The sequence below is a fragment of the Mustela nigripes genome, chromosome 13, assembly GCF_022355385.1.
Source record: "Mustela nigripes isolate SB6536 chromosome 13, MUSNIG.SB6536, whole genome shotgun sequence".
Taxonomy (NCBI): Eukaryota; Metazoa; Chordata; class Mammalia; order Carnivora; family Mustelidae; genus Mustela; species Mustela nigripes.
Genome location: NC_081569.1, coordinates 50265577 through 50278639, shown reverse-complemented (window position 1 = coordinate 50278639; position 13063 = coordinate 50265577). Strand labels below are relative to the sequence as shown.

The 13063-nt window shown below is 35.5% G+C and overlaps 1 protein-coding gene across 1 annotated transcript in view; it reads left to right on the top strand.

Annotated features, from left to right (window-relative positions):
- LOC131999304 (olfactory receptor 11H6-like) overlaps window positions 1–13063 on the top strand; it is a 31654-nt gene that overhangs the window by 2136 nt on the left and 16455 nt on the right. The window contains exon 3 of the mRNA XM_059372088.1: window positions 12638–12915. Coding sequence (XP_059228071.1) covers window positions 12638–12915 — 278 coding nt within the window. The remainder of the gene's footprint in view (window positions 1–12637; window positions 12916–13063) is intronic.

The following is a 13063-nucleotide window of genomic DNA, read 5'->3' as shown; positions in this document are numbered from 1 at the left end:
TTAGTATTAGAATTAATACTAACCATGCAGCAATGATAGTGTGTATGAGTCTGAGGATAGAAATAAGATAGTATTTTTTAAAAAAGAAAGAAAGGAGATACTGTGGCTACTCTTCAACAAATCGTGTTGGGAAAACTGGACAGCCACATGCAAAAGAATGAAACTGGACTACTTTCTTACACCATACACAAAAATACTCGAGATGGATTAAAGACATAAATGAGAGACCTGAAGCCATAAAACTCCTAGAAGAAAACATAGGCAGTAATTCTTTGATGTCAGCCTTAGCAACATATCTTCTAGATAGGTCCCCCACAGGCAAGGGAAACAAAGGCAAAAAGAAAGTACGGGGCCAATACCAACATAAAAAACTTACACACAGCAAAGGAAGCCATCAGCAAGGGGAAAAGACAACCTAGTGAATGAGAGAAGATATTTTTGAATGATATATCCAGGAAGGGTTTAATATCCAAAATACATAAAGAACTTAAAGAATTAAACATACACAAACAACCAATCTGATTTTAAAAATGGGCAGAGGACCTGAATAGATATTTTTCCAAAGAAGACATACAAATGGCCAAAAGATATGTGAAAAGATGTCACCATCACTCATCATCAAGGAAACGAAAATCAAAACTATGATGAGATATGTCACCTCACATCTGTCACAGTGATGTAAAAATCAAATAGACAAGAAATAACAAGTGTTGGCAAAGATGAGGGGGAAAAAAGAAGCCTTGTGCACCACTGATAGGAAATGTAATTGATATAGCCACTATGGAAAAGAGTATGGATGTTCCTCAAAAAAATTTAAAAATAGAAATACCAAAGATCCAGTAATTCCACTTGCCAAAGGAAAAAGCAGTAAGTGGACATGCAAAATTGATGAAGGGAAGTGGGAGATACAGGTTTCCAATTATGGAATGAATAAGTCACAGGGATAAAATTACATCATAGAGAATAAAGCCTATAGAATTGCAATAGTGTTGTATGGTATCTGATGGTAGGTACACTTGTGGTAAGCACATCATAATGTATAGAGTCACTGAATCACTATGTTACACACCTGAAACTAATGTAACACAGTGTGTCAACTATACTTTAATAAAATAAAAATAAACCAATTTTTAAAATTTTTTATAAAGATAGGCAAAAAATTGCTATAGTATTATTAGAAATAAATTAGGAATGGGAAAAATGGGAAAATGCAACAAAGATTAATAACAATTTGATTTAGAGGGACTCATAGTGCCATTAATAATTTTTCTATATTTTATCATATTTGACAACTTTTTCTTAGATATTTCTGAAATAGTGATTTTAATTGTATATAATTTTCTAGCACAGTGTATATGCCTCATAATCAAACCAAGAGCAAATTTCCTATGTGGTATGCAACTTAAAATAATAAAAAGAAAATCTTTATATAAGTGCAAAAGCTATTAAAGGTGCTTCATCCAGGATAAGAGTGCATGAAAAGAGATATTTTTGGAGAGATTTAGGCAAGTGAGTCTCAGGCCTTCAAAGTTGTCTCCCTAAAACAAAAGAACAGTGTTCTTTTTTTTTAAGATTTTATTTATTTATTTTAGAGAGAGAGAGACAGACAGAGCATGAGAGGCATGGAAAGGAAGAGGGAGAGGGAGAAGCAGACTCGCCACTGAGCAGGAAGCCCAAGCTTGATCCTGGGGCCCTGAGATCATGACCTAAGCCAAAGGCACGTGCTTAACCAACTAAGCCACCCAGGCACCCTTCCTTCCCAGGGTTCTAATTATCTGCCCTGTGTGTGGGAAAATGACCTGATCTGTATACTCTGATAAGCTTAATTTCTTCAGTAGTTCTGTCTTTAGTTTTCCCCATATCCTTTCGGGCCTCTCTATCAATATACCCAGGATATTTTCTGAATTTCCCCCTTGAATTTCATCCCCAATGCAATGTGCTTTAGACTGTTTTTAAGATCATAGGTTCAAATGAATGGTTTTATCAATCCTGAAACCACATCCTACCCTGGAAACAAAATTCTGTTCACATTATTCATACAGGAACTCTCCCAGGCCATGGGCTTACTACTGACAAATGTACATTATTTCCCCATACCAAACACACTCAGTGGTGCTAAAATTAAATTGTCAGTATCAATTATTTGGATATTGTACTATGATGTGTTTTCTCTTTCCCACATTTTTCTTTCCCTGCTTTGAAACATTCCTTCACTCATTTATTCATTTTTTGATATACTCATCCTCCAAATATTTACTGAGTGTCTCCTATGTGCGAAGTATTGATCCCAGGTTTGGGGAAAAAAAAAAAAAAGAAGTGCAAAATACAGAGCTTTGAGACTTAACGTTGTCAAGAAAATAGATTCTTTTTTTTTTAAGATTTTATTTATTTATTTGACAGAGAGAGATCACAAATAGGTAGAGAGACAGACAGAGAGAGAGATGAGGAGAAGCAGGCTCCCTCCTGAGCAGAGAGCCCAATGCGGGACTCGATCCCAGGCCCCTGGGATCATGACCTGAGCGGAAGGCAGAGGCTTAACCCACTGAGCCACCCAGGCGCCCCAAGAGAATAGATTCTAAGAGTTGTCATCTCAAAGAGAAATTTTCTCACTTTCATGAAAGAGAAATGAAATTTTCTTTTCATTGTATCTATATGGGATGATGGAGGTTAACTAAATCTATTGTGGTAATCATTTCACAACACATGTAAATCAAACTACCATGCTGCACACCTTAAACTTATAGTTATGTATGTCAATTATTTCTCAATAAAACTGGAGGAAAAGGAAAGTAAGGGCAAATTGAAAGGAACCAGAAAAAGGAAACTAAAGCATCCAGAAGCTCTAGGGATTCTGTATTTCAAGACAGCCTTAAAGAAGCCTAGACTGCTCTGACTTTACTGCTTTATCTAGTAAAGGGATCCCCAGCTGCAATAATTGGGGAGGTGGTAAGAAATTGAATTCAAACTGCCAAGTTTGGAATGAGGTCAACAAGCCTGTCCACAAACTTCACAAACATCCTTGCAATTGGCTGCAGATTTTCATGTTACAATTTTTCCGCCAACCCTGTCTCTCTAAATTATAACAGTGAGAAACAATGGGAGAAGGGCTCAGTAGAAAAAAATAAAAATATATATAATTAGCAAGCCTTCTTTATAAAAAACTATAAAACTTTATTCAAAGAAATTCAAGAAGACATGAGTTAATAGGAAGATATGCCAAGTCCATGGATTATAAGAGTAATTGTGTAGGTGACAGTAAATCTCATTCAGAGCAATTTCATTCAGAATTTCAGCAATAATTTCTGTGCAAATTGACAAGAGGATCCTAAATTTATGTGAAAAGGCAATGGGCAAAGACTACCAAAAAGAATTTGAAGAGAAATAAATTTGGAGGACTCTTCTCACTAGATATCAAAACTTATTATAAAGCTATGAAAATTAAGAAAATGTACTGCTGGTACAATAAGTATAAAAAGAGAGATGATTGCACTACCAAGTATATACCCCAAAGATACAAATTGTATTGTTCTGAAGGGACACCTGCACCTCAAAGTTTATAGCAGCAATTTCCACAATAGCTGTGGAATGGATAAAGAATGGAATATATAAAGAATGTAATGGATAAAGAAGATGTGATGTGAGATATATATTTTTTTCAAAAGCATTTTGTGGGGTATATCATTTCTGTAATTATATAATGTATTTCTTTGTGGTTTTAAGTGATAAAGACATTAAGTTAACAAACATAAGAAATGTATGCACTGCTTGAAACTTAAATTATTCTTAGAACACTTTTTTTTTTAATTTCTTTTCAGCGTAACAGTATTCATTGTTTTTGCACGACCCAGTGCTCTGTGCAATACGTGTCCTCCTTAATACCCACCACCTGGTTCCTCCAACCTCCCACCCCCTGCCCCTTCAAAACCCTCAGATTGATTTTCAGAGTCCATAGTCTCTCGTGGTTCACCTCCCCTAATTTCCCTTAACTCCCTTCTCCTCTCCATCTCCCCATGTCCTCCATGCTATTTGTTAAGCTCCACAAATAAGTGAAACCATATGATAATTGACTCTGCTTGACTGATTTCATTCAGCATAATTCAGCACAATTCAGTCCCATCCATGTTGCTACAAAAGTTGGATATTCATACTTTCTGATGGAGGCATAATACTCCATAGTGTATATGGACCACAAAGAACTTCTCAAACTCAACACACACAAAACAGATAATCATATCAAAAAAATGGGCAGAAGATAGGAACACTTTTCCAATGAAGACATACAAATGGCTATCAGACACATGAAAAAATTTTCATCATCACTAGCCATCAGGGAGATTCAAATTAAAACCACATTGAGATATCACCTTACACCAGTTAGAATGGCCAAAATAACAAGACAGGAAACAATGTGTGTTGGAGAGGATGTGGAGAAAGAACCCTCTTACACTGTTGGTGGGAATGCAAGTTGGGGCAGCCTCTTTGGAGAACTGTGTGGAGATTCCTCAAGAAATTAAAAATAGAACTTCCCTATGACCCTGCAATTGCACTACTCGTTATTTACCCCAAAGATACAGATGTAGTGAAAAGAAGGGCCATCTGTACCCCAATGTTTATAGCAGCAGTGGCCACAGTTGCCAAACTGTGGAAAGAACCAAGATGCCCTTCAACAGACAAATGGATAAGGAAGATGTGGTCCATATACACTATGGAGTATTATGCCTACATCTTAGAACACTTTCAATGGGAGTTGCATTGCCCTTTAAGTGCTGTAATTTGATAGAATTATTTTACTGCCATGACTAAATATAGAAATTTCAAAAGAACATATTTTCAAAAAATTTTTTGTCAGAGGGTTTTTAATTGGTTTCATTTTTCATTGATAATTGGTTTAATTTAAAATATTTAGTTATATAAAATTTATACAAAATATAGAATGTGTATATACATACACACACAATGGAATATTACTCAGACATCTGAAGGGATGAACACTTACCATTTACATCAATGTAGATGGAACTGAAGGGTATTATGCTGAGCGAAATCAGAGAAAAACAACTATCATATGGCTTCACTCATATATGGAATATAAGAAACAGTGCAGAGGATCATAGGGGAAGTGAGCAAAAAATGAATGGGAATCATCAGAGAGGGAGAAAAACCATTTGAGAGTCTCTTAACTATAGGAAACAAACTGAGGGTTGTTGGAGAGGTTGGTGGAGGGGGATGGGTAATAGGGTAATGGGCATTAAGGAGGGTGTGTGATGGGATGAGCACTGGGTATTGTATGCAACTGATGAGTTACTGAACTCTACCTCTGAAGCTAATGATGTACTACATGTTGGCTAGTTGAATTCAAATTTTAAAATTAGTTAAATAATTGAGACAGATGAAGTGTGCCTGGGTGGATCAGTTGGTTAAGCATCTGCCTTCTGCTCAGGTCATAATCCGGGAGTCCCAGGATCCAGACCCGCATCATTCTCCCTCTCCTTCTGTGTGGGAGGCCACGGTAAGGCCTGAGACAAGAACCAAACCAGGCCCTGACTTGTGCCTCCTCTAAAGGCTGAATAGCCGAACAAAAGGCTTAGGTCGATAAAGTCGAGTAGCACTGAGAAAGGGTCTGTGCTATGTGTTGTGCGCTTGCCTACATGACTTCCCACACGTTTGCTAGTCAGATAGAGACGATTTGGCCGGGTCAGAAATTCTTGGCTGGTCCTTGCTGTCCTTGCGCGGGCTATAGACTACACCACTATAAGGCTGTGCTGTGCTTGCACAACTATGTCTTGAGTGGCCTTGAAGTCAGTACAGCTGTTGCTAGAAGGTCTGCTATTGGTGTTTGGAAAATAGATAATGGGAAAGCTTGAAGGATTTTCTGTGCATGTTGCAAACTCTTTAGTAATCAGCTAAAAATAGATACTTTCCTTATGATTGTTTCTGTTAGTTATATAATGCCTCACAGCCTTGAATAAAATTGGCACTATTGGACATCCTCCTTGGTGCTCCTCCTGCCCCCATCTCTTTGTCTCTTAATTTCTTTTCATCATCCTCTTACTCTCTCGACCCTGGTTGATTTGTCGCACAGGCCGCGACACTTCTGCTCCTCCCCAACTCATGCTCTCTCTGATTCACACTCTCTCTCAAATAAATAAATAAAACCTTTAAAAGAAAACTATAAAAGGACAGATGAAATTAAATAGAGAATCCAGAAACCAACCCATGCATATATAGGGCCACTTAATTTATGATAAAAATAGGACTACAGAGCAGGTGTAGAATACAGGTTTAACAACAAAAAAATGTCTAGGTCAATGGACTTTCAAGTGGAAAAATGAAATCTAAGCTATATATGTCACTTCATACAAAGAAATTATGACTAGGATAATTGCAGATTTTAAATTTGAAAGTAAGATATTAACACTTCTAAAAAATAAAGGAGAATACTTTCATAACTTTAAAATAAGCAAAAAGAATTAGCTATAAAGAAACTTGATTAATAAATTAGATGCATTAAAAGTAAGAACTTCTATTCATTAGTAAGACAGTCAGAGAAAGACAATACCATATGATTCCACTCATATGTGGAATTTAAGAAACAAAACAAAGTAGGGGAGAAGTAGAGACAAATCATAAACCAGATTCTTAACTATAGAGAAAAACAGATGGCTACCAGGAAGGAGGTGGATAGAACGATGGGCCAAATAGGTGATGGTGATTAAAGAGTACACTTCTCTTGATGAGAACTGAGTAATACATGCAATTGTTGAATCACTATGTTGTACAACCAAAATGAATATAAACACTTTGCTAACTACACTGGAATTCAAATTTTTAAAAAACGAATTTCTGTTTATTAAAAAGAAATTATGAGACTGGAAAATAAGCCAGTTAAATGGGAGAAAATATTTGGAATACATCTAACTGATTAAAGTCTTGTTTTCAGAAAGTATCTCTAAGCCTTTGAAGTAAAAACAAATTCCCAATAGTTTAAAGTAGGCAAGACTCTTGAAAAGTTATTATTAAAAAAAGACTATACCCAAATATAACATGGGATGTGTTTGCCTAAATATTTTTTTCAAAAAACTGACATAATCAAAGACTAACAAAAACAAAGCAAAACAAAAAACACAGAATAATGAGGATGAGCACATACTACTCGTGAGAATATACATTTGGGCAACCATTTTTGGAATACTCTTTGACATTATCTGTTATAGCTGAATAAATGCATTTCCTGGAATCCAGAAATTTCATATATATATATATATATATATATATATATATATATATATATATATATATTATACACACACACATAGATATATCATAAATTTCTGTAAGCATACACCAAGAGATATGTAGAATACTATTCATTGCAGCATTACTCATACTACCCTCTAACTGAATGTCCCAACAACAATAAGGTGGAAATGTGGTATAATCATATAAAGGAATAATATATAGCAATAAAATTAAATGAACGACAGTTAGATTAAACATTACAGATAAATCTCACAAATTTAATTATGAGTTAAGGATTCCAGACACAAAATAGATGCTGCATGATTTCATTTATGCACATTTCAAAAACAAATTAAAAACTTGGTGTTTGATTATAACTAAGTAAAATTTTGAAAATTATCTCCTCTTTTGAACAAATACTGTTAAACCATCAAGAGAGAAAATCCCAAATCCCCAAACAGGCAAATTGATGGTATTTAAAATAGAGATAGAGGTTATTCTGGAGAAAGTACTATCAGGAAAGGTGACAATGAAGCTTCTGAGATGCAAGGTAATGTTCTTTTACTCAGGTGGTGGTTAAGTGGATTTGTGGGTTTTTAGTAATTCAGAGAGCTGTACAATTACAATATGCATATTTTTAGGTACCAAGTTTTAAAATTAAAAAAAAAAAAAAAAGCCTCAAGCCAGATCATTTTATTCTCTGCCAAACACCTCCACTAACCCTTTCTAAACAGTGAAAGCTGAAGTCTTTACAATAGCTCATAGGTACATTTACCTTGTTATATTTCTACCATCTTGTCCTGCTCCTTTCTCCACTGCCATTCTGGCTGGCCCCTTTCCTCTTTCCCCAACATATTACCCTTTCTTCTGCCTCTGGTTCTTGTGATTGACCTTTTTGCCAGAAATGCAATACCACAGATAGCTATACAGTTTGTTCTCTCACTTCAAGACACTGTTTAAATGTTACCTTCTCAGGATGCCTGGATGCTCAGTTGGTTAAACACCTGCCTAGGTCATGATCTCAGGCTCCTGGGATTGAGTCCTGTGTCAGGTTCCTTGCTGAGCAAGTCTGCTTCTCCCTCTATCCCTCCCTCCCTCATACTCTTACTCTCTCTCTTTTAAAAGATTTACTTATTTATTTGAGATCCCTCTCTCAAATAAATAAATTATAAATAAAATAAATAAATAAATAAATCTTTTAAAAGGTAAAAAATGATAAATGTTACCTTCTCTATGAGGATTTCCTTACTACCCTAAAATCACAAAATCTCCCTATTCTAGTATTCCCTCCCCACCCCCTACTTTATTTATTTATCCATAATATTTCCTAATAATACTTCATAATTATCTTATTTATGTTACTTATTTACTGCTACCTCCAAAAGAAAATATGTACTGTGAAGACAGGGGTCCTAGGGTTGTTTCATACAATATTCCTGGGATCTTAAATAGTGATCAGCATATGGCAAGTATTCAATAAATATTTGTGAAATAACAGAATGCTAATTAAATTTCTTGAGCTGCCACTTATTTCCAGCCTAAGATATAATTGACATATAACATTATATAAGTTTAAGGTGTATAACATTAGAACATGATGATTTGATACATGTGTATATTGTGAAATAATTACAATACAGTTAGTTAATACTTCTATCACTTCACTTCACATACTTACCTTTTTTTTTCTTTTGGTGGTGAGAACACTCAAAATCTACTTCCTTAGTGACTTTCAAGTATATAACACATAGTTGTTAACTATAATCACCACACTGTGCATTAGAACTTATATATCTATATTATATGTAGAAAAAAATATATATATATAGATTAGATAGATAGATAGATAGATATCTTATAGCTGTAATTTTGTACCCTTTGACCAACATCACCCCATTTCCTTCCTCTCCTGGTCCCTGACAATCACCATTCTAGCCCTTGTTCCCAAAAGTTTAAGCTGCCAATTCTTTCTGCTATACATAAAATGTACCTCAGATATCTGTGACAAAACTACCCCAAGTACAGATATTTGATGGTCAAAGAATGATTCCTTCTTCTTCAAAATAGATAAAGGGAACCCAATGATAGAGCTCCCAGTTGTAGCTATTATGACTTAATTATTCCCCAAAAGCCTTCAACAATACATGGCTACTAGAGAAGAAAGAAAAGATAGACTCAACTTCTATAGATTCACTATTCCCTATGGAATACTAAGAATAGGTGTTTGATTATAATGAAAATTCAAAAATTATCTATTTTGAAAAAATACAACCAAATCCTCAAGAGGATAAATCTCAAATCCCAAAAGGTCATGAGGCAAAAAAAAAAAAAAAAGTAGACATATATAACACCGTCATTTGAGCTTTCATTTTGACCATAAAAATGTGCTTTGAAACTAGACAAAAAATACCTTGTACAGTTCACTCTTTGAAATCCATGAGAGATTACAAACTGGATCATCCAATTTCTTGGAACTCCTTTACATGCCTGTTGCTCTGTGAAGTAATATTTTATGTCTGGTCTCTGACCCTCTTCTCGGCATTCATACAAGGAGTAAGTAGAAACTGTATAACATGTGAGCCACGTGTGCTTGAATTTCTTGCAAAATTCAGAAAGAAAGTGTTTTCTTATCTTTGAAAAAAATGAAAATATTTCACTAGAATGAAATGCTAACATATAAATAAAGTCCTAAAATACTAATTTCCTTGTTTCCCTGGATTCTGGAGAATATTTCTCAGTTTATATATATTACTCTAAAAAATTAATAGAAAAATACATACAAAGTAGCTTAGGATTTCTAGTGAAGATGTATGTTAACTGACAGTTTGCTGCAGAAGGATTCATTTTGAAGCTTTTATTGCTTGGTGGGTAAATATGGCAAATCTCTCTTTCCAAAGATATCTTCTCTCCCAAGCCCATATATTACTTTTCAGTTCCATTACACTAATGATCCCTGGTTTAATATGGATTCTTTTTGAAGTACAAAGTTTTCAGCATGTTGCATTTTACTGTTATTTTGTTGTACATATAAGTTGTACCCTAAACTCTGGCATTGGACAATTACTATCCCCAGGAGATATTCTAAAACAAGAAGAGTGAGTATCAATAATGATTTGAAACAAATCCTATGTCAATGACCTTTCTTTAAATAAAACAATTTAACTGAAAAGGCTGACATTGGGTCCTGAGTAAAGAGGACCACAAAAATGTCTAAAGACAAAAGGACAATACAGTGGAATATTAAAAAGTTATAACATAGGAAATATAATCAATAATATTTTAATAACATACTTGGTAACAAATGGTAACTACACTTAGCATGGTGAGAATTGCAATATGTATAAAAGCATTAAATCACTATATTGTACACCTGAAGTTAATATAACATTGTATGTCAACTACACTCCAAAATACTTCTTTTAAAAAGGTATTAGGGGATATGATTTCTCAAAATCTCTGTGTGAATGAACGAATTCTTTCTTTAAAAACATTAATGAACTGTTTTCAGAAAACCCAAGACCCAAGGATTAGGCTGACCTGAGCTTCTACAACCATTGCACAACCTCAGGGCAATGAGAATCTATAACTAGTCCTTCCAATCTAAACTCTGTCTCAAAGGTAAAATGAAAGGGTTAGCCATCTATGTGGTCTGACTTTTATATAAATTGGCCCAGGGCTTCTCTGACTTAAAGTCTTGGATTTCCACTTTGAAAAGTCTTCTTTGATTTATTAAATGTTCCTGATAAAATGCAAAAATACTTCCAGGAGTGGAAAACAAAAATTCAGCAAAAATGTATTAAAAGTTTGTTAATCTCTGATTATAAGATCCATAGTGCAAGATCTGTCATATTCACACAGGTGCTTCTCTAGCACTCAAAAGACCACTTAACACAATGAAGAAGCTTAATAAATATTCTGAATGAAAATATTTCACTTCATATAAAAGGTCAGAGGAAACAGACCTGAGTTTCAATGTATTTTTTTTCTTTTTTTAGAGAGAAATCACAAGTAGACACATGTAGGCAGAGAGGCAGGCAGAGAGAGAGGGAGAAGCAGGCTCCCCGCTGAGCAGAGAGCCCAATGCAGGGCTTGATCCCGGGACCCCGGGACCATGACCCAAGCCAAAGGCAGAGGCCTAACCTACTGAGCAACCCAGGTGCCCCCTAAGTTTCAATTTAATAACAACTACATGAAATGGAAGTAGCCAGAGAGAGAAGGAAGAAGCTCCTTGTTTCAGATTTGCCCAGATAAGAAAGGCCTAGATGGCACTTAGTGAAATGTAAAATGATACCAAAGGTCTATCTAAAAGAGAAAAAGAAACTTGTGGAAAAGGGCTGTAGAGGAAAAATACTGACTATGGAAATCCTCACAAAAACTTAAAATCTGGGGTGCTTGTGTGGCTCAGTGGGTTAAGCCTCTGCCTTCAGCTCAGGTCTGATCTCAGGGTCCTGGGATAGAGCCCCGCATTGGGCTCTCTGCTCAGCAGGGAGCCTGCTTCCCCCTCTCTCTGCCTGCCTCTCTGCCTACCTGTGATCTCTCTCTCTCGGTCAAATAAATAAATAAAATCTTAAAAAAAAAAAAACTTAAAACCTATTTTCCCATTTTTCTTGCAGCTACCTTGACCATGGGTTGTACTGTATAAGTATAGGCACAATTAACATGGTCACAGTGACTCAGACTAGCTGCTTTCCCTCAGGTCAATTGCCATAATGGGCATTTCTGGTTCACATATGCACATGGAAGTCTATTAAAGTAGCCAGAGCAATTTGGAGGCAAAGGTATAGAACTTTTTCTCATAGTGTACAGTGCATTCAGTTGTCTATCATTTATGCAAAATGATATGAATCCAGAAACTGGCATTAACAAAAAGCATAAATCCCAGAATGATAGAGGTATTTTTTATTGTCACTTTAAAACACCATGAGTAACCTGGGGGAACTGAAGGTGAAAAATATCTGTTTATATCCTATCATTGTACTACATTTATATAGATTCTTAAAGCATCTTGATTTAGTTTTTTATTATTAAGTCATTTATTAATCTTAAAAAATCAAGTACTCATAGACTGTTGAAAGAACTTCAAATGAACAGAAATGTAGTACTGATAGTGCAGGTAAATAGGTAAAAGAGTAGAAAACAAGTAATCTATCAGAATCACAAAGTGTGAATTGCTAGCATCCAATTCATGTTTTCCTTCTTTTCTATTATTGTGACTTTTTAAAATAATATATGCTCAGGGGCTAAGTCATGAAAGCCACAGTTTTGTTGTTTAAACAAAAGTCTGTTTACTATTGTTTGCTACTTTTTCAAATAAAAGATAGAGAATTTTGGTGTTTTTAGGAAGAACCAGCATAACCCATTAAGGTGCAATAACCAAGTCACCTCCCATGTCTTCCAGACCAATGAATGTGTCCAGCACAGAAACCACCAACTCTGTCAGCCACTTCATCCTCATGGGCTTTCCTTCAAGCCCAGAAATGCAGCTCCTCTACTTTGCACTCTTCTCAGTAATCTACACCCTGACTCTGATGGGGAATGCAGCCATTGTCTGTGCTGTGCGGTGGGACCGGCGTCTTCATACCCCCATGTACATCTTCTTGGGGAATTTCTCTCTCCTGGAAATATGTTATGTCACCACGACTGTCCCTAATATGTTGGCCAATTTCCTGTCCACAAGCAAGTCTATCTCCTTTGTGAGCTGTTTCACACAGTTCTACTTCTTCTTCTCATTTGGGTGTGATGAGGGCTTCTTCCTTTGCATCATGGCCTTTGACAGATACCTTGCCATCTGCCGTCCTCTATATTACCCACGCATCATGACTAA